This window comes from Melozone crissalis, unplaced genomic scaffold (assembly GCF_028551555.1).
Source record: "Melozone crissalis strain CALT ecotype California unplaced genomic scaffold, PUWL_Pcris_2 ptg000013l_1, whole genome shotgun sequence".
NCBI classification, from domain to species: Eukaryota; Metazoa; Chordata; class Aves; order Passeriformes; family Passerellidae; genus Melozone; species Melozone crissalis.
Genome location: NW_026535791.1, coordinates 37456417 through 37478983, shown reverse-complemented (window position 1 = coordinate 37478983; position 22567 = coordinate 37456417). Strand labels below are relative to the sequence as shown.

Here is a 22567-nt window from a genome sequence, read left to right as displayed (position 1 = left end):
ATCAACAGAATAGCAATTAAACCATGGCTTTGAGCATGAAAAACTTTAAACCTAAAATCTAGAAGCGCTATACAAATAAATTCTATCTCAAACTCTGTATGAAGTGTAAAATGTCCTGGCCCTATTTTACAGCTGAGACTCACCCATTAATTTTATTTAAATACTTTTATGACCCTTGGATGCTGAGTTTGAGACCTCTATAACCTTTGTAACTACGTAAACGCCTCTTCCTTCTGACTTTATGAAGATCCATGATTAGGCATTAGAGCTACAGATAAGGCTCCTGTTCTTGTTATACTGGCTAGTTGTCTCCAGAAAATGACCCTTCCTAATGGGGCTAGCTGGAAGACACAATTTACTAGTGTCAGCTTTCCCACTCTCACTCTAATTGGCTTGCAGAGTTCTTCCACATCTCATAATTGCTCAGCAAAGATTTTCTAAAATTAAGATTTGTAACAGGAAGCAGCTAGTGAGTTAATTTAGCAATTCCCATGCTGCTTCTTGTCACTACGCTTGTCACAAGGGTTTGTTGGCAGCCTGCCCATTTCCATCGACATCTGCCACCTGCATATTCAGACAATGTTAAGGTGAAGCTGCTCGAATCATTTACCATCACATCACAAGAAAAGCTATCAGCTCTTCCAGCCTCCCACCGACAATTGTCTGATTGCTAGGAAGCTCTCTTAACCCACACAACTATGCCCCTAACCTGTAAAAATCTATCTTACTAACCCACCAGTGAATTTTGTCTGTGACTTAAATGCATTACACACACGGAATGTCCAGTAAAAGAACAAAGGCTAAGGAAACCATAATAATGGCACTGTGTTCCTTGCCAAAACCCAGTAACTTGTAGTCTATTGCAGAGAGAATTGTTGATAGATTCCATAGCTGGCTTACTTATTTAAATTCATACTCAGGCTTTTAACTGTTGTTTTGAAACCTTAGGTTGATCATTGCGCTGCATGAAGAAACAATTACAGCAGGTTTGAATAACCAGCAAATGTGCTTCCTCCATCAGTGGGGAAAGGAGAAGCTGGGCTTTGTCTAACATAATTCCCATCAACTCAGTTTGTTTCGTGAAGCAATTAAGTGTTTGCCTATACTGCACCTGTGCAAATGAGACCATCGTGTTTGTCACAGTCTCTGTCATCGCATTCACAGAAATCACCCGAAATGTACCATTCCTGGGGTGAACAGATGCACTTTCCACAGTGGCAGGAGCCTGAAATCACAAAAATTATTACTCACAGTCAAAGAGTACTGGCACATTCAGACTAGAAAATAACAACCCAAGTCACACATATGCACACATACGCACATGTGCATGTGCACAAAATTGCTGCCTAAGAGGCTGTTGCATAAAAGAAAATAATCAAGCTAAAAGGCTTTTGAATGAAAGGATTCTTTTGGCATGAGTTGGAGTATGATGGGATGTTACTACTAAGAGCTTTGATCCTGCTATTTAAATTAATCAGGACTCACATTTTGAAGATTTCTTTTGGTTTTAGAGACCTACAATCAGAGCTTCTCTCCCCAGTAACTTCTATTTTACTTTTTTTGTACTAGCAAAGTTCAAATTGTCCCCAAGCCATTGTTACTGAAGGCAGTAAAATCACCCAGGAAGAAAAGAGTCTTCCTCATCTAAAGCTTTTAGGGGTGAGCTCACAAAAGACCAGCAGTGCCCAAGACTAACATCTATAGACCCCAAAATCCTCACCACCATGAATGAAACTTCTTCGCCTCCATGGACTTACTGAACATTTGCTCGGGTCAGAAAGAGTTTGTGCACGTAATGGCAGCTCAGCAATTGCCTCGTTCCTGCAGTGTGCCCTAACACCCCTTGTTGGGACAAGCTGTTCTTCCCCTCAAGGATGTCAGGCCACACCTTCACAGGCAAAGCAGGGACCGTGGGGTCAAATTCAGGTGATGCCATGACCCACAGAGCACCAGGAACCTCCCAGGAAGAGAAGACTCTGAGATGTCCTTACCCTTAGGAGCAGGTTCGTGGCTCTGAAATGTGGAAAGTGACAGGTGCCCCTGGACAATCATGTGTCAGGAAGCCTGAGAAGTGTGTGAAAGAGGCTTTTCTGCAACTAGAAATGCCACAAGGAGATGGTAATTCCTCCTGAATGATTCCAGCATTTGGCTGAAGAGACCTGGCTTTTACAGATCTCATCTTCAGCAGCCTGGCCCCGTGCAGATTTCAGACATTTAAATACTAAAGTGGGGATCTTACTAACTGCTAATCAAAAATCCTTTTGTGGATCTAACCCTACAAAGGGGTAACAGCAAAAATCAATGCTAAAAAAATCGTAAAATCCCAGATAAATTATAGTAAAGAATATGTGCAAAATTTTCAGCTCTGAGGGGCGGAGTTAAAAAAAAAATCTCACAAAAGAAGCTGTTGACCTTTTACAGAAGATGATTATAAATGAGTTAAATTCACTTGAAAATCCTAGCCTCCTGCAATATTTCCAGAATCATTCCATTAAAAAGTCACCAATGTGTTTAATGCATTATTACAGAAAAAAATATATAGAAGGAAGCTTGGTTATGTCAGAATATAACCTAAAAAGGATTCATGGGCTACTCAACAGGGCCTGAGCCAAAGCCTATAAAATCATGCTTTTCCATCTTCCCACTTCTTTCAGTGACCTCTGAATAAAATCCATAGTAATAATCCTAATACATTTAAAGAAAAAAAGTTGCATCTGTTGAGAACAACAAATTTTCCATTCCTTTTGCCATAAATACTGAAGCTTAATTCTTGAAAACTTCAGAACAGCCTCAGCAGAGTATCTGATTTGTAATTAAATATGTAATTTAATGCTTATTTCAAATTCACAAAAATTAACTCATTGCCTAATTTTAGGGAAATGCTTTAACTTGTAACATATGGAACATGTAAATATATTCAGGAAGAGCTAGTGATTAGAACATTTGAGGATGGAAGTATTTGATTAAGCATCTACTTTTTCTGTGGGTTCTGAGTATTGCTTACAGGGCCACTGGCATAGAAAATACTGACGTTCCCTACAAGGATCAAAGATGCTGTTGTTTAAGGAGGCAGTGGAGGATGGCAGATATATCATAGGGTTGCTCTATAAGAGGTACACTAAGATATACTTGAGGGCAATTTAAACCAAATACCTCTGATTATACAAACTGCAAGGTACGTCTGAAAATAATGAGGAATAGTATGAGGATTTTAGTGAAATTACAGCAGTTATTAAGAGTATTACTCTCTAAGAAGCCTGAAGTGATTCTGCATCAGCAAGCACTGATCCTGATACTGAGGGATGCCCATGATGTTTAAAACTATTTTGCAGAAGATGCAGCAAATTTAACACCAAGTCAAGCAAGGAAGATAAGGCTCCAAAATGCAAAATCTGTTAGGGAAACAAATGTATCGAGTCTTCTCCCCGAGCAGGGCACGCTGCTCTGGGAGGCTCCTCAGTTTAATTGAGTCTAATGAGTTGCAGGGTGTTTCCTGGGATCGCAGCCAGCTCCTCTCGGATGGGATTTGGCTCATTACCTTGCCCACATCCTGCACCGTTACAGTCACCATGCACAGCCCTATCTTTACTGCCAGGGAGGCAGCAGCGTGGTGGGTGTTGCTGTTTGCCTTGGGAAGAGCTTTTGCTACAGGTGGCACAGTCAGCGAGCCAAGATTCAGAAAACAGCCTAGGAATGTGGATGCCCAACTTTGCTTATATTAGCAGAGTGCAATTTTCTGATAGTGTTCAGCAGTAATCTACTGAAAACCAGGACTCTTCACAGTCTATCAAAACCTATATACAGAAACTCAAGCTATCCTCAATCCATTTTAGCACTTGCATATCATGGCTAGGTTTCCAACAAAAATGGAAAAACCACCATCAGTGCAGAGGTTTGAAATTCCCTTTTATTTTACCAGTAATATTTTTTTTTCACTGTAATGAATCAGAAAGAAAAATTTGCCATTTTGGTTCCTAGATAGTGCTTCACTATCTATGAACGTGTTTTAAATTATAATTATCCAGTAAGACATGATTTCCAGATACATATCTCAGCATCAAGAATAGATTTGGGGGGAAAAAAGGAAAAAAATAGCATAGCAGCAAAATTTGTAATACTATAATGTATATAATTTTTAATTAGACTGTCTTTGCCTGTGATTCCCATCCTGCTCAGAGAAGAGGCAGGAGATAGTAGCCTTGGATGTTTACTGGCCACACACTGCTGTAGATGTCTCATGGAGGTGATTTCTCTAATGTGTGCTCAGGGGCCAAAGAAATTATTTCCTCCAAAGGAAAAAAAAATTTAAAAAATTCCCACCACTCTTTCTGTGTATGGATTTAGGGTCACAAAATCACAGAATAGGTCAGTTTGGAAAGGGCAACACTAGAGCACCTTTCAGGCTGCTACAGATTAGAAAAGTGACCAGATCCCAAAATACACTCCAGCAGCATAGCTAACAGAGGTAAAAAATTCTTGATATCTGTAAATTCCTAATGGATTATCTACTCCCAAAGCTTCAAAGTAAATGGTACCCTTGCAACACATGTTCAAAGGTAATTGTTCTCACAGTAAGACCCACAGGCTGGAATAAATAGCTCTCAGCCATCCTTGGAAAAGTATAGCAGATAATATGAATATTTTAAAAATCAACATCATTTTTCATGTTTATACTTATACAGAAATACACATAGCGCATTTTATTGGTACCAAGCATATTCCTTCACCTTCCTGGTTTATATAAAAAAATCTCAGTGAGGCACACATTAAGAGAAAAAAGGCCAACTTCTGCAGTAAAACAGAGTAATTTCAGTTTCTCATTTCTGTACCTCTCACTCTTACACATATACTAATTTAAAGATAGTCCCATCTGGAAAAAAAAAAAAAGGGAAACAGTGCAACTTTCTCATTTTTTATGACATTGCATCAACTGAGGGGGAAAAAGCCCCAAAACAAAATTAAATGGCGCAATAGGGAGAATTCTGCTAAGTGATAATACAGATAGATGAAGCCTAGGCTGGAAACCCCATTTAAATTTCCTCTACACTGAAATAAAAGTTACCAAAGGGAAAACTGGAAATCTGCCTGTTGTAGAGGGTTCCTAACTGGTTTTTCCAGCTGGCAGATTTCTTTCCTGTCTATGCAAGGGACATACAAATATAGGAAATGACACACAGAGTCTGGATTGAATGCATTCTAGCCTCCAACCAGTCTTTTTTTGTCTATTCTCCTTCAGACATATTATATACAAAAATAGGCAATTTGCACTATGGGGGAGCTAAAAAGCCCTCTTTCCATTAATGCAATTTCCTAGCCTGAAAGACTGCAAGGTAAGAACCTCAGAGAATAATTTCAGATAATTATCAAGATTTTCTAACTTTTATTCTTCCCTGTGGCAATTTTTTAGAGCTGAACTGAAGCTGATGCAACCAGATGAATGAAAATTAGTAAATGAGAAAGTTTGTAGGATTCATTTGTGGGGGTTGCAGACATCTACTTTTCCTTTGCAGCTGTTTTGGGGAGCACAGGGATTAAGGGTACCAAATTGCTTTTAAACACTTTCCTCCACTTACTGTTGTCCAATATATTACATTTGCCATCTTCCCCACTGGAGTGTTACTGTGGGTAGTGCCCTTTTTCCCCAGAGTGGAAGAAGCACTAACAGTTACTTTATAATGTGCAGCTGTTCCCCACAGACCATCAGCTAAACACATACAGGAAATTATATGCTACAAACAAATTGCATAGGAGAGCAACGCTGCTGAACGCGTACGGCTGGGGTGGGTGACTGACAAAATGGATGCAAGTGCATTACAGAGCATCCTTTAACATCCTTTTAATAATGAGTGCCTTTGAAAGAGAGGGTTACTGAACAAAAACCCCCTGCCATGCACATTAGTCTTCCAGAGCATGATTATTTTCCTCTGTCAGGCACTGACACAGGCTGGCAGATCTTACCCTTCCCGGAGCACAATATGCCATCCGCCGACTCGCAGAGACTTCTGCTCTCCTCCTCCGTCATGTTGCACTTCCTTGAGTGCTGGCACAACTTTCCAAACCACCCATCCTGGCAAATGCATCGGCCACATGAGCAGATACCATGGCCTGTAATGACAGCAAGGTTGGTTATGAGCAAGACAAGCAGAAACCTGTCACTGTGGCTGCAGTGACTGTGACTGTGGTCACAGCGTCAGACCTCTTCGGTATGAAGTGTGTGCTATGGGATAGAAAGACTGATAGGTGGACAGCACCCAGCATCCAGTACCCCTTTCCAGCAGGATGGACTTCCCCAGTTCTCTCCTTCTTCTGTTAAAAAGGTGCCCTAATGATGTGCAGAAAACAAGTGAGGGATAGGTCAATTTCTCACCCAGAACGTGGGTGAGAAATAGACACTAGAAGCCATAACTCACGCTTTAAAGAAGGGAGGGGAAAGATAAAAAAGAATTTTAAAACAATTATTTGCAAAAAGGTTAATAAAAAATTCAAAATATGTTGAATAATAAGCTGAGTAGAAAATTTGGCCAGGAAGAAGGGAAAAGTGCCAACATATATAGAGAAGAATATAGGAATGGCAAATTGAAATAAAAGAAGAGATGTCTCCCAGCCAGAATCACATTTTTCAGCTTTGAATAATATTTCTGCATTGGAGACAATAATTCCTTAGCTAATTAGTTACCAGGGAAGCAAACACATACCAGTGACTTTTGCCCTATCCTATCTTCTATGTAGGGCAAGGGAGGAGAAATGATGGGACTGTGATAATTTGGGAGCATGGACTGGGAAGAAGGGAACAAGCTGTAGGAGTATCTGGGAAAGCAAGGAGCTGTAGGATGCAGGGAAGCAAACCAGCTATTTAGTTTTCCTGATTCCTGGATTTCTCATGAGCCTCCAGTGCAATTTGATTTTGTAAACTGAGAGGCAACACTGGTAAAAGGCCAGAGGAGAGACAAACCTGGTAGTTTGCTGAAAGTGAAATTCATTCAAGTTTACTGATAGTCAAATACCTTAAAACTTTCCATTACAAAAACACTGGGAGGTCCAAAGTCTTGGAGCATCTAAATATTCAAATTAATTTTTGCATCCCAAAAAATGTGTTGATTTTTGGAGATGTTTTTTATCATATTACATTATTGATGTCAATTATATTTTGATCATATTTATCATATTAAAGGCTCAGTTAATGATGACAGTCTTATTATGACAGTATTTCTACCCCCTTCTAAAAATTGATAACTACCAATGATAAAAGATTGATGCTACTTGAACTTTTGTGTCAGAATGGGAAACAAAAAGAACTGTATGATAACCCAAAATACAAGAGGTAGAAAACAAGCATATGTACTTTCCTATATGCCCCTTCCAGATAGGTGTCATGCAATTGTCTATATGGACTAACTAAAATAAAGCTTCTGTCAGAGTATTTTTATCAACCTTATTTATTTTTAATTAGTAACAGAGAGATTAGAATTCAGAATTATTTAGCTAATTAAGAGCAAAATATACAACTGGATGCCACTGCTGGAAAATTATTTCTGAAGATACAAACCCCTCTACTCTTTTAGCAGTGAATAGTAAGAAATCCATGGCAATTTCATTGAGAAAATATTTTTAAGGCATTTTTCTCTCAGTCATTACTGAATGAAGAGTGTTACTGAATGAAGAGACTGATCATATCTGTAAATCCTTTACACAAGTCAAATAATAAGGTAATGAATAATCTATAAATTTGCAGCAAACAGAGCTTGCAGTTTACCACATAAAATTTGACTGGCACTTTTCTGTAAAGGAAATTTCTCTCCTCCTTTAAGCCATATAAATCTTCAAAACATAGATTATTCTTTTGTATCAAATAATCAATTTTAAAAAAATAATATTTGTTCCTAGTTGACACCAGCTTGGGCAGCTGCAGCTTTCTGGAAGCCTCATCCCCTGAGGTGGCAAGTGTACAAGTGTTCAGCCCACTGCTTGTTGTTACATCTAAGCTATCTCATGTGAGTGTGGTAGCCTGAGAACTACCCCTTTGCATGGTCTAGTTGTGAATATCCTCCTCGCAAATCACAGAAGAAAGAGGTAATCTGAATAGCTAAATCAATATTTTATCATGTTAAGCAATTCATTTTGGCTGGAGTTCTTCAATTAGAGATTTTTCTTTACCCCTAACTATACAGATTAAGCATGCATATTGAGAAGTGTTGGTCTATCAATATTTCAGATCTAACAGAAAATGGTTAAAATCACAAGCAAACTGCATTTTAAATGCTTATTCATAAAAAGCTATGTTAATGAACTTTAAATCAATGAACTTTAATCAACAATGTTTTAAAAATTTATCTCAAAAAATAAAGACTATGACATGGGAGAGGCAAAGAAGACAAAAAAGATGGTGCCAAATACTCTGTCCTTTTCCTTAGAATTATAACTCAAATAACCACAATACTTAAATGTGAAATATGGATTCACCAAAAAAGCAAGATGTGGCAGATTACTAGCAGGGGCTCATTATAACCCAAATCAGCCTGAACCAAACTGGGTACCATGATGAATTATTTCTTCCCAGGCCTGGAACTGAAATTGTGTTGTTGTAGGAAATTTTGGTTTAGGATTACTCATTCATGCAGCAGTTGTCGGTGTTCCCCAAAAACCTGCAGAATCATTTTATACAAAAGGTACCACTACAGGGGAGCACAATGAAAAAGGGAAGCAATCATTACAGAGGAAACTGGTTCTTATATACAGACTAACTATTACAAACAGATGATGTTCCTGAAGGGCAAATTGAGGCCAGACCCAAGCAAAATTTGGCATCTCAGGAACAGAAGTTTCTCAGACTAATACAAGTAATGTATCTAATGTATTTTAAATGAATGAAAAATAAAAAGTTTTAGAAGTGTAATAAGAATATGAAAAATTGCAGCATTACACAGGATACCTGATATAGAACACCCAGAAAATGAAACAAATATTTTTTGCTGTATTTAAATAGCAACAGGATTTCCATTTCTATTTTTTCTTCTAAATCATGGAACTTTCCATTATATTATTAACAGAAGAGAATATTAAACCACATATATCTGCAAGAAATATTTCAAGGTGAGCAGGCTTCATTACCCTGCCCAAATATGCTAAACGAGCTGCTAAAAATGTTCTTTGAACACTGATTTTTATTTTTTGTTTTTTTATTGAATACCAGAAGAGTAGTACAACCAGAACAGTTGTAACAACTGCAGCTGGAGAAACCTAATATAGATGTGAATTACAATACTGACTTCTATTACATTTTCAAAGTAGGTCAGCTAGTCTTGTCTAAGTTTAATGAAGGGGGACCGTGGCTCCAGTTTGAGTAACACAACAGTCAGGCAGCCCAGCAGCACCTTCAAGTGAAACACTGCAGCAAAAAGGGCCAATGTCATTCTCACATCTACCTACATGGAGAAAAGCGAGGAGGAGCAAAATAAGAGCATGGAAGAGATGGTGTTAAAGTCCTGCAACTCTGTGATATCCATGTTTGAAGAGATTTTGGCAAAACCTGCAAGGGTAATAAAAAGTTCTGAGGAATTCAGAGGGTATTAGAACAAGTATTCTCAAATCCCAGAGAAAGACAAAGCAAGAGAGAAAACCTGACACAGACAAAATCATGTAAGAAATGAACCAGCATTTCAAACAAGGGTGATGACTATCAGAACAAACTTTCTAGTGGTGTTGGCATGGGCCAAATTTCTTTGGAGTTCTGAGAGCATGGCCTGCTCAGAGACAGGCTCTTGCTGCCCAAAGTGCACAGAATTCAACATAGGGGAAGCATGGGAATAGTGTAATGGCTATTTAAAGCCTAATAAAAGAGGCTCAACAGAAAAGCCCCTTTTGGATTCACAAAATTAATACCTATTAATCAACTTGAATGTTAATGTACTAGCAATTTCTTTATTGCTCATTTGAGCAGAAAAATTAAATTAAAATGCTTTTTGCAAACCTGAATCATATTTTATGCTATCTGAAAAGCTAAACAAACTTAGTTCTCTGTGCATCTATGTAGTGTTGACTTTTCATACACCCTCACAAATGTCTGGGTGACCAGGACATAAATCTGCAGTGCATTTAAAAAAAATTAGAAAAAACTAAAATTAATTTAATTTAATACAGACTAAGAAATGCCATTAATACCTGTACTAGCTGCAATCATCACTTCATCACTCTTGAATCTAATACCTACTGGTTGTTTCAAATTTATCTGTTTCTGCCCCTGGATGTGCCTCAGAGCTAGGATTAAACACAAGGACAGAGGCACTAAATCATTAACTCTCCTCTTAGAATTGTCAGAATAAAACCCTGATTCACATCAGTTTTATTCCAGTTAAACTATGAGTTCTCCACTATTTAATACCATAATTTTCACCTTTGTTTGCATCAGTTTTACTCAGTAAACACATATGAACTGTTGGTTGGGTTTTCTGTATTTTTTGGTTTTGGTTTTGGGGTTTTTTGCACCAGGAGAATAAATTGCATTTTTCAATAACAAATACCATAATAAAATTTCTCGATTCATACATATATATATATAGAGAGAGAGTATATCTATCTATTATATTCACTATCCATATATAGTACTGAATTCTGCAACAATTATATGTTCTTCAGTTTCCTCTATCAAAAGAATATTACGGTCCCTGCTCTAAAGACTCTTTGATAGAACAGATGAAAGAGCTGTTGGACAGGATATAAACTTTTATTTTAACACGGTAAAAACCTCAGAGAAATCAGAGGTTCAATTCAGATGCCCTGTGGCATTGGATATGCCCTGAGGCATCAAGGACATCCTCATGATGGCAGCAGCCAGACAGGCACTGCTGTGTCCTTGTGGAGCCAAGCTGGGGTCAGGCAAGGGTTTATGATTTCCTTTGGAATCACAGGTGATAAAAAATGCTTTAATTTAGGTGGCTGAAGACTTTGAAATTATGTGCTGTATAGTCAGAGAAGCCATGGTAGACTCAGGAGTCATATTTCTAAATTCTCACACCAGTCAGTGCCAAACCTGTCTTAGTTTGGGAGAGTGACAGGTATTATTTTTCTTTCTTAATTTGTTTTTTACATATATTATAGATTTCTACAAATGTCTTATATACTTCTGATTCTGTGGATCAACATTAGTGCAAGAAATGAGGAAATTGTCTGACAGCAACTGTACCATACTTAGCTTTGCTTAATGAAGCATATAATTAATCATAGCTCTCTCATTTCTATGGTTATGGTCTTACTGGTCCTCATAAGAACATGATATCTGAAAATATCATGCTTGTGCTCCACTGAACAGATCACAAAAATAAATGTCATTCATGATTTCTGCAGCATGGACCTAGAATTTTCATAAAACAGAAAGATTTTACATTTCCTGTTTTATACCTTGTATTAAAAAAAAAAAAAAGGCAAAAAAGGCAGACCTTCCTCTGAATCCAATTATTTAGCCTGGCTGGATAGTAATGAAAATTTTATATTCAAAGGAACATGGCAATTAGGGGCAACTTATATCAGACTGTGAGAGGGAGCTTTAGCATTGTACATCCTGGTGATGACTGTGCAATTCTAGAATCCATCACTATAAAAATGTGATATGAAAGTTTCTGTCTCAGATTTAAAAGTTTAAATCATTGGAAAGCTGGGAATTGGGGCTTTAGGTAGATGTATGCCTTATAAACTCCAGATTTTCCCTTGTTCTCTGACAATTCATAGAGATAACATTGGAAATATTAATACTGTAGCAAATGATGCATGGATGAAAATGTGTAAGTAGGTGCCAGAAGAAACCCCAGAATGAGATCAAATGACCTGCATTGATAACCAACAACACAGTCACAGGAGTAAACTAAGGAATGTATTATTCTGTCAAAATCAGGTCTGCACTCTCACAGAACAACAATATGTCATGATGACTTGGCAGAAGTGTGTGTGCTCAACAACAAGAGATGTCAATGCAGATACAGAAAAAAACTTGTGTCATTCTTTTCCTCATAACCTCAACAACAACAGCATGTCACAAACTAAGAATGTCAAGAACTAAGAATGTCAAAAATCAGGAAGCACAGACAACAGGTACCCAACATGCCTCAAGTTTACAGAGACAAAAGTAAGAAAAATTGTGAGTCAAAAGGATCACCCTAACTTTTGGGTCCTGAATATATAATAGATGTATTTAAACACCAGTTTTTTATTGTAAGTTGAGAAGAAATAAAAAGTCCTATCGAGAGTCCACCTTGATGGGTGGCATCTCTTATCCATGTTCTGTGTTGCACACAAGGAATCCTGACCAAAACTATTATATGAAGACACTTTGATGCTTGTATTTGGGCATGAGAATGCAAGAGAAGGAAATCAACAAAAGATGTGTATGAGTGGGGAAAATTAATTTACTAGTGGATTTCCTAAAAAAAAAAAAAAAAGCAAAAAAAAAAAAAGCCCAAAAAACCACCACCACTAAAGTCTCCTCCCATAAAATCTCAAGCAGAGTTTTTGCTGAGCTGTTTTCTTACACTTCGAGAAGAGAGAGGTGTGAAGGCAAATCTGTGTAAGGAGTGAAATAAAAATTACCTCAGCATTTGCTCCAAGAATAAGTGAACTCCTCCAGCTTCTGGAAGCCCTTTTAGCACAACCAGAATTTCAAACTAATGATAACTAAAGGCATTGGTATTAAGAAAAAAAAAGATAATCTGCATTTACTCTTTGATGTGACATGACACAACTAGATTCCCTACAGTGTTAGGATTGCATTTTGGGGATGATTGTATTTTTATGTGCTCTGGCCAAAACAATTAGTAAAAAGTCATCACAATGGACTTGCTCACTTGAAAATAAAGAGATCAGACTTAAAGTATTCCACTGTCAAGAGTGACAAAGAACAGGTTTACTGGAATGACCAGTCTTAGTTGTTTCTTATTGTTAAAGACAGTGCAAACATTTATAAATAAACATTAAAAGGCCTTATCAAAGCTAATGTTCTTATTGGTGATGTTCTTATCTTCACTATTTGAAGCACAGAATGATACATTGATATAATACACAATGGATACATCCATAGGTAAGAGTCTTGTTATCTATACCTATCTTGTTACACAAGTTACCTGTTACAAGTTTAACCCTTTGCTAGTGATCCTAGTTTCAACCACCTTTTTACTGTTTTTGTTTGGTTTAGTTTTGTTGCAGAGTTTTTGATCAGCACAATTCTACAGGAACTTGTGGTATGCAGAGGACCCCAAATGTTTTGTTTTGTTCCTTTAATGGCTGCTACTTGGCTGTGACAAGAACTCACAGCTAGGCCAATAATCATCCAGAGAACAAATTGAAGTGAATGGAATTAAGTGCATTATCAAATCCATTTCAAATTGATCTTTACTGTTCTGAGTTCCTGTCTGCCTGCCCTCAAACCTGAAAGAGAAAAAAATCATAATGGACAATAGTTGGCCCAGAGAGGTGCAGCAACCAATGATGAAATCACTGGAAAACATGACTGGACATAGAAATGAAACAAATGCCACTTGAAACCTTAGGATGCATCTGCAGCAAGCAGCTCAGCCATAACCTCAGAGGGCTGAGAGAAGTATGTCTCACCAGGTTATAGGATGAGTAAATATCAAGCCTGGTGTAAAAAAGCAACACAGAGTTGCCAAAGACTTCTGCTGGCAAACATGTGATTCTTTGGTCATGTGTGCACACCAAAACCATTTAACTTGCACATGAAGGACTCAAAGAACCAAGTAAAGCCAAAGGAAATGTGGTGTTAAATACTTTTGTGGATCAACACTGAAAATCTTAAATAATCAAAAAAACCTGAACAGTAGGGCAAGGGCCATTAGGTAGAATATATTTATCTCAAAAAGGCTGCATGAGACACCTTCTCCTGTCTTAGCACATTAAGTCTATGTACAGAGGCACAGAAAAAGCAACATGAAGAAAGATCTGGAAAGCAGGTCAAGGAAGGTGAGTCTCCCTCTCCACTCCACTCTGCTGAGACCCCATCTGGAGCTCTGTGGTCTCTAGTACAAGGAAGACATGGATCTGTTGGAGCAGGTCGAGAGACTATCCCTAAAAATGATCAGAGGGTGGAGCACCCCTATTATGGCTGAGAGCATTGAGATTGTTTAGCCTGGAGAAGAGAAGGCTCTGGCGAGACCTTACTGTGACCTCTCAATGCTATGAAGGAGGAGTGTAAGAAAGACCGAGAGAGATTTTTTTTTTTTACCATGGTCTGTAGTGACAGAACAAGGGGTAATGGTTTTAAACTGAAAGGAAATGGGTTTAGCTGACACATAAGGAAGAGATTTTTTATGATTAGGGTGTGGAGACTTGCAACAGGTTTCCAAGAGCTGTGGATTCCCCACCCCTGAAAATGCTCAAGGCTAGGTTGGATGGAGCTCTGAGCAGCCGGATCTTAGTGAAAGGTTCCCTGCCCATGTCAGGGGTGGTTGGACTAGCTGATCTTTAAAGGTCCCCTTCAACCCAAACTGTTCTGTGATTCCATAATTACATGAATCAATTTCTAATAGCAGAGTGCTGTGAAATCTATGTTGAGTCCTCCTGCAACCTCTGTCTTTGTGGAGACATTAAGTCTCTATTCTTGGTACTGCATTGATGGACAGCTGAATTTTTAAGCGAATGACTCACTACCATCATGCAGAAACATGGCCATGGGATCTCATTCAGTTGTACCCTAATTTATCATAGCTTTCACCTCATGTCTTCCCATCGTTGCATGGACAGCTGGTCTGGAAAGCAAGCTATTAATCAGTCTCTGCTGGCTGGAGAAGGCCAGTAACAATTCTTATTCAAATCATTTTGGTTGTCACTCACATTTCTCAGTTCAGCATGCATTTAACCTGAAAACAGTGCTCTTCCTTCTTTGTGCTTACAGGCACTAAGCTCACTGTCAGACCCCACACAGTCCAGCTTATAATGCTCTGAGGACAGATTTACTACCAAGGGCTTATGTCCTTACTGTGATTGCCTAGGCAGCAACAGTGGTAGAAAAATAGCAATGAAAAGAGGACAAGGAAAGATAAAAGAATAAACAGTTCAGCAAGATATTTCAGGAAGTTCAGCCTGAGACAGAAGCATAGACAAACCCAAAAGAAAGAGATGGAGATGTAATAATGTAAAATATGAGTGATATAAACAAAAGAGATATTTTTAGCATGGATGATGATGAATTTTATGTCCCAACTATTTAACATCTAACAAATATGAAACAGATTTTCAGCGCCTTTTTTTCATGTCTTTTACACAAAATTAATTTTTTTTTTTCCCTACACACTCATATTATTGAATTACTCTGAATGTTGTAAACTATTTTATGGCTATTTAGGCATTCAAACCAAAATTTTCTATATATGTCTATATTCTGCATGGCAGACACCTTGAAGGAATATTCCCTGTAGTCAGAATTTTTTATGTACATGAGGAGCATAAAGCAATAAATTCTTTTTTCTGCATAGAAATAAGGAATACAATACAATGTGCCATTGTTCATACAACAACTTTGTTAACATGTGGAATCAAAGAGCCATTTTAAAAACAAAGCACATAAAAACTAGAAAGAGAGCATTCATGATAAATATTATTCAGCTGCTTTTAAAATACCATGTGGTATGCATGCACTTACATATCCAAAACTACCTTGAAATACTGCTAAACACCAACATACTTTACTGAAATATCACAATGTAAGGCTTTCAATGTCAACACTAAAATAAACCATCTGCATCTACAATTACTATAACACTGTCTCTCAAGCATGTTACATTCTTTCATAACGTATTTTGCTACTTTTTTAGAAAACAGGCATATCACTGTTAGTGAATACAAAATATTTAAAAGTTTTTCTGGCCATCAGTACCTTTAGGTTTATTACAACACCCTCAATAAAGCATCACAATTAAACACAATGTAAGGCTACCTAATATTTTAGGCTTTTGTTTAAGTGTCTGATGGAACTGATGGAATACAGCAGTTCCATTTATGCGTTAGCATACCTAAAGTCTTAAAATAAATATTTTCTAACATGTTCAATACTTCTAGTACTTGTTTTTAACAAAAATCTGCCACCTTATTATCAAGGAATGATGTAATTAGTCTATAGTGACATTATTCTATAAAATCAAGGGGAACAGAAAGCTATATACAGTTAAGATTTAGTTCTGTTGTGCTGCTAAATTCTGCTATGTTATGTGATATTAAGCGAACACATACCCCCACAGACATCGCCATCTGCATTTTCACACTGTCGATCATCACATTCACAGTTTTTGCCATGAACTCTGTTGTCTCCTGGAGGGAAACAAGTGCATTGGCCACACTCACATCTCCCTGTAAGAGTAAATAATTGTTAGAGTCATGATTTCAATAAAGTAAAATAGATTGAATAAACCCCAAGTTCATGCTGCATCCTGACCCCAAAGACAAATTACGAGTTACACTGCATTGATTAAAGTATAAATCATAAACACAATTAAAAACAAACAAACAAACAAACAAAATCATAGCAAAACAAAACTATTCCTCCTCCATGGCAACCAGATGGAAAGTATATCACTGTTATAATCTTAGTGGAAATGGCAACAATAAGCAATCACTAGCACTGCATGTTTTTCATATCTGAACTTAGCATAACTGAGCTGGCCCATGCTTATCTGCATAATTAACCTCTATAGCTGATCTAAAATATTTAGCACATATCTCAGAAACACCAACACAAATGTGATCAGAATTAAATAGTCTATGCACAGAGCTATCTAAGATATTCTCTATTCATGTAGAGAAATAATTCTTCAGATACCCTGTCAAGCTTTTTGAAAGCAAAATCCCTGTAACTTTTCTTGTCTAGATCTGAGGAAATAAGCACAACCTCTGTCACAGTCTTCCCTTCCATCAATCTATTTACAGGAGAGCTCCCCAGAGCTTAAAGGGACAACAGATTTATCCAAGTTCCCACAGATTTCAGTCCAAAACCCTAAGAGCAGAGTACAAAATGGCCAGATGTGGAAAACAATGAAAATTAATACATTAAAATTTATTAATTAAAAATAATTAATTAAAAATTAACATACAGAAAAGTCCTACACTGCACATATCTGAGACCAATTCAGTTCAGATAATGGGCCCTAACTCCCAAGAGTTTGTCTCTGTATGTTTTTAAATTATTTTATGTAATGCTAGGGAAAGAATGTTCTAAAAATGGCACAAATCATGGACCAAACTCATACATTTGATGGGCTTGGGAAGGGATATTTTGTGTAAAAAATGGCCACCATGGACAAGGACTAAGATGCAGAAAACCTGCCCTTATTGATTTAATTTAGTCACAGCATCAGTGAAACTCAACTTGGACCTCGTCACTGCACTACTGAGCGCAACCCCCAAATTTATAGTATTGCTGGAAAGTAAAAACATATCCTCCAAATGCAGCTTTTCATTATGCAACCAGAGAGTTCACAACACACTGCACTAATTTTTTCCAGCATTTGCTGAAATATTTTATTGAATGGGAAAAGACTGTTAATGAAAACCTCAGTAAAGGTTTTCTAACTGTAGGTGTCATGACAGTAAAACCTTTTGGGGTAAGGTACTGACAAATGATTACTTCCTTTCCCAACTTCTAACCTTAAGTTGTTATATTTGTTGGTGGGGTTTATTTTTTGTTTGGCATTTTTTTCCTTATTTAAAGAAAACAGTCTAATTAAGTTGGAATAGGGAGAAATCTTTTTAGTCATGAAAAAAAATTCTAAGCTCATTTTACAACTTCTATACTCCTCATCTACCCAAGCCTCAACATACATTGCGCTTCCAAGCTAACATTTTATACACCAGGATTCAATCTAGAAGGACATAAAGGGCAAGAATTTTAGCAAAGACATACAAAAGAGAATTAGAGTAAATACTTAATACCTTTATTATATGCATAGTTTAAAAACTATGTTTCATTGTCAATTATATGAGGATACTTGTTTCAGAAATAAACTTTTTACTGGAAGTGCATCTACTGCATCATGAAATAAAGTTGTGTTTAGTAATAATGTCAAAATTTAAGATATGATTGCCTGCAGAAAAAATTATTCTATTGGCCTGCATTCTCTAGGCTGTAATTATTTGTCAAGGACAGCCAAATTAGAAGTTGGAAAAAAAAATCCCTAGTGCCTAAATACACTGAGAATTTTATTGAGTCTAATTTGTCTCTTTTTATGCATTCACCTTAGGCAACCTGATCACTTTTGCAAAAGTGCCACATCAGCCTGTCCCAAGGAACAGTCAGGAACCTGCAGGCTGAGAGGCACCTGATGAACAGGACCCATCTGTTGTGAAGACTGTGACATAAATAAAAGAAGAATCTTCAGCAGTGGTCTCTTGGCCAGACATTGCTATAATAAGGATGCCTGAAGATGTTGAAACCATTTTAAGCAAACTGCTTTGACTAGAGGAGTCTGTAGAGATGGAAAATCCTCAAGAGGAATGAGCAAAGGAAGGTCATACAATGAGGATCCTGCATGTTCTGAAACTAAGCATTATCTCCTGTAATGCTTAATTTAGTAAGTCAGAGTCCAGTGGCTGGTCGCTTGCGCTGCAGCGGGAACAGGCTCCTCTCAGTCCCTGCTGCAAGTAATATTTATTCATTTTAGCTAATGTGCAACAGTTTCACCAGCAGAAGAATGGAGGGAAGCCCATCCCTAGACAGATGGAGCACATTTTTTCATGTAGGAGATACAAGATCAAAGGGAATTTAGGCCCTACTTTCTCAATCTGTGCCTCTTTTTTTTTTTTTTTTTTTTTTTTTTTTTTTTTTTTTTTTTTTTTTACCTGGCTCTCACCTAAATTACACCTAAATATGGTTTAGATCATCTGACTGCAGACCTCAGCAGAATTGAAAGTGTCTTGAAAATAGACAGAAACTTCAGTCACCAAGTGCTCTGGAAAAGGTTTTTTATATTTAAATATTCAAAAATACAATTATAGTATTTTGTTACACTGCTTCTGAAATTGATACTCAAATTATTAGTTCCTTTATTTTTACAAACGTTTCAGATTCAGCATGAGAAATTAATTTAATGGTGTCACTAAATAAATGCCACTTTGTACTGGCTACAAAAATATTCTGCCTCCAAACGTAGTGAGATTTTGGTTAGATTATGTAAATTGGGTTTACTCTAAGGAGATAAATTAACAGAGAATTAAAGTCCTATTGCTTCTGAACAGCTCATTATATAATATGTATCTGCTGCTGAAATATCAGAAGCCACACCTTATTCTATGATCTTCTTCTCTTAGCTATTGTGATAAAATACTTACCAAACAAATTCAATCATGCAAAAGTAATTTGAAGCTCACATTATACTGAAAAGGGATCAGCACTTTACTAAACATACTCCCTCTTTGTATAGAATAACAGGTTTACCATAGCAACCTACAGGGAAAGCTACTGCCATACATCCTAAATTTTCTTTAAATTTCAAGGCGTACAAAAACAATTAAACATGGGATGAATATAACATTCTGCACCTTCTCAACCATCTGTGCAAGAGCTACACTTTATGTGTAAAAAGAAACCAGCTGACCTCAGATATTTTACAGCAAGTGGCTTCTACTCTTCCTCACTAAACAGGGAGGGTAAATGTCATTATCAGATGGCTTCAGATGAAGGCAGCTTTATGATGGAAGTTATATGAGCCATTAGCATTGAAAAGCTTAAGCCACTTACTGCAATGCAAGATGCTAAGAATAGAATAATTATACAAGACATTTATTTGCCTACAGTCTTAATATTTCCTCACACTTCTTCCTCCCATTGATGTCAATAGGAGTATTATCACTAATAATTGTTAGTGCTTGAAGAGTGACAAAAGATCAGCTTAGGTTGGGATTTTTTGTTTTTAAAGGGAATTAAAGTGCCACATCTCATCAAAACACCAGTTCATTAGATAATTGACTCTAGAATTTTAAAGAAAAATGCTGCAAGCTTTTAGCTTTTGATTTTATTCCCCATTTACTATAGAATTTTTTCACTCCTCATGTCCAATATATATAAAACATAACTAAACAGTTTCTAGATTAACATTAAACCTGTCCCCATGCAAATTGCTGTGACAATTAGCTGCTTGCATTCAAACAAATTTCCAGTTGCCTATATGGATTGACTGAAAGTGTCCTTTGTACAGGTAATTTTAAAACTCTGAGCTAGAAATATATAATTTTTTTAATAAAGCATTTTTGCCCCATTTTGGCCAGCAAAGGAAGAGACAGTAACAGCTTTCAATGTAAAAATAAACACTGAGTATAATAAGATATAATTCATTGTCTTTCCCTGCCTGTAACTCTATAGCATAAAGGATTTTTCTGTGCAGGATGATGAATTTTTATCTTCTAAATGAAAACAAATAAACAAAGCCTTTCTCCTGTTTATGTTTTTGTTTTTTTGTGAAAGGAAGACAGTGCCAAATTGCACTGAGAGTGTGGTAAAAGCAAGTCAGGTTCATCTGGTATATCAAAAATATGGTGTTTCAGGCTACTGATAAATAGGAGGGAATCTGCCTTTAGCAAGGACTTTTCTGCCCCATGGCTGTCCCACGCTTAACATCTGAAAGCATTACCTATCAGAAATTGCAATTTCTTTTTTATCACATAATCTCAGGCAACTTGAGCACATTCAGTAAAGCTGCTGTGTCCTTCTGCCAACAGAACTCATTTCATGCTGGATGTGAGCAAGATGATCTAAAACAATCTTCAGGTTCAGAAATGGGAAACCAGAGAAGGGGGATGGGAAGATTTGTACAGAAGATCACAAAGTTTCAGCGCACATAAAGGGTGAGGGGAAGCAGATGTGGCTGAAAGGAAGTAATAGAAGGCAGCAGATCCAAGTAAGGCAAAAGATAATTCACTGATTGAGTGGTGGAGGGAATAGAAGACCAGTAGAGGGAACAAAGAGTACCACAAAATTGGAAAACAAAATGCAACACTTGCGAAAAATAGGGTGGTGCCTCACTCAGTCAGAGGTGGTCAGAGCAACACACTCCAGCTGAGCTTGATCAATGTGCAGAAATTTAGACTCAAGCAGGAAACAGCTACAGATTTCTTAGTGGCCATGCAAGGTGTGTTTTGTATGTCCTATTCCAAAAATTGCCTGGAATTAATTCCCATCTAGATTGGCTTAAAAAAAAAAATAAAATATATATATATAAAAGTATAGACTAGACAAAAAATAATTCTGCTTTATACATAAAAGGATCCTTGGGTTTTAAAATGTTGGCAATTCTTGGATCTGGTTTGTTGGCTGGTTTATGAGGGGTCAGAAGAAGGGAACCTTTGGAAGCATCTTAAGTACATACAAAAGTATCGTTAGAAGCTCTTTAAATATCTGACATCTCACTCAAACAATGAAAGCCTGGGGACTGTTAGGGGGTTTGGGACAAAGGACTTGTCTTTGTGGAGATAATTTGAAAATTGCATCACAATTGAGTTCTCCACAAAATGTTCAATCAATAATCACTTCTTTGTTTTTTCTGCACTGTATTATGAAGAATAAATTTATGCATTTATCTCCTCATACACAAGAAAAAACATTTTGCAGTTATTACAAGAACAACTACTTGCTTGGGTTTGGACTGAGAACTAGCTTTCTCTTTCTAAATCAGTATACAGAAAGTAAACATGCCTTGAGTCTACACATAAAAAGAATATTTTCAGCATCAGTGACCCAAGACCTCAACTAAAGATATAAAAGCTCCAGAGAAGGGCTTAGCTGAATCATACCAACATAAAATGAAATGAAAATGGCTTTAATAAATCTAAAGTAATTTCCAAACTTCAGAATTTTGTGCTCTTTTTTTCCCCAAGAATTTTGTACACTAAAGCAAACTTTTAACGGCAAGTTCTGAGATTTTTATTCAAATAACATGAACAGTAGCTTAAGTATATAATTAGGTGAAATAGCTGTATTTTTCTTAGTCTTACTGGTCACCTCTCAGCTGCAATAACTGCATCAGCTACCACGTTCAGAACTATCAACAAGTTAGTTTATTTCAAGGTCTGAAATAAATGGATGCAAATGTATGTAAATATACTTAGCCTAAGGAAAACAGTAGAAATTCACAAATTAAGAAAGTATTTTGTTAAAGCTGCCTGAGACTTTCCACTACAGTAAGTTTTATCAAGTTGTTCACTAGTACAAAATACAAGATTTCCCTTATATAACAGGTATCATGGGCATATTTTCTCAGATAGAAAGAGTATGTTTATTTTAATTTTTTAAAAATTTAATTGCTTTATGATGTGAAAGAGTACCAAAGAAGGTCTGACAGTTTAGTTTGTTCTTCAGGGTATAAAACCTAAAACCACAAAAACCCCAGATAGAGAAAGATAAAATAAGATAAAATAAAAAGATCTCAAGAAATAAAAGTATGCTATCCCAAACAATGCAACCTTCACAACAGTGCAAGCAACTGAACATCCAGTACTGTAAAAGCAAGTGTCATGGAAGAGCGACTTCAAACAGCTGAGACTTGTCCCCCAGGTTTAGAACACACAGGATGTGTGACTGGAAGTC

The 22567-nt window shown here is 36.9% G+C and overlaps 1 protein-coding gene across 1 annotated transcript in view; it reads right to left on the bottom strand.

Moving 5' to 3' along the window:
* ITGBL1 (integrin subunit beta like 1) overlaps nt 1-22567 on the bottom strand; it is a 126253-nt gene that overhangs the window by 1895 nt on the left and 101791 nt on the right. Inside the window, exons 8-10 of the mRNA XM_054271341.1 lie at nt 16228-16344; nt 5959-6105; nt 1112-1225 (exon numbers count right to left, since the gene is read on the bottom strand). Of these exons, the coding sequence (XP_054127316.1) occupies nt 1112-1225; nt 5959-6105; nt 16228-16344 (378 nt within the window). The remainder of the gene's footprint in view (nt 1-1111; nt 1226-5958; nt 6106-16227; nt 16345-22567) is intronic.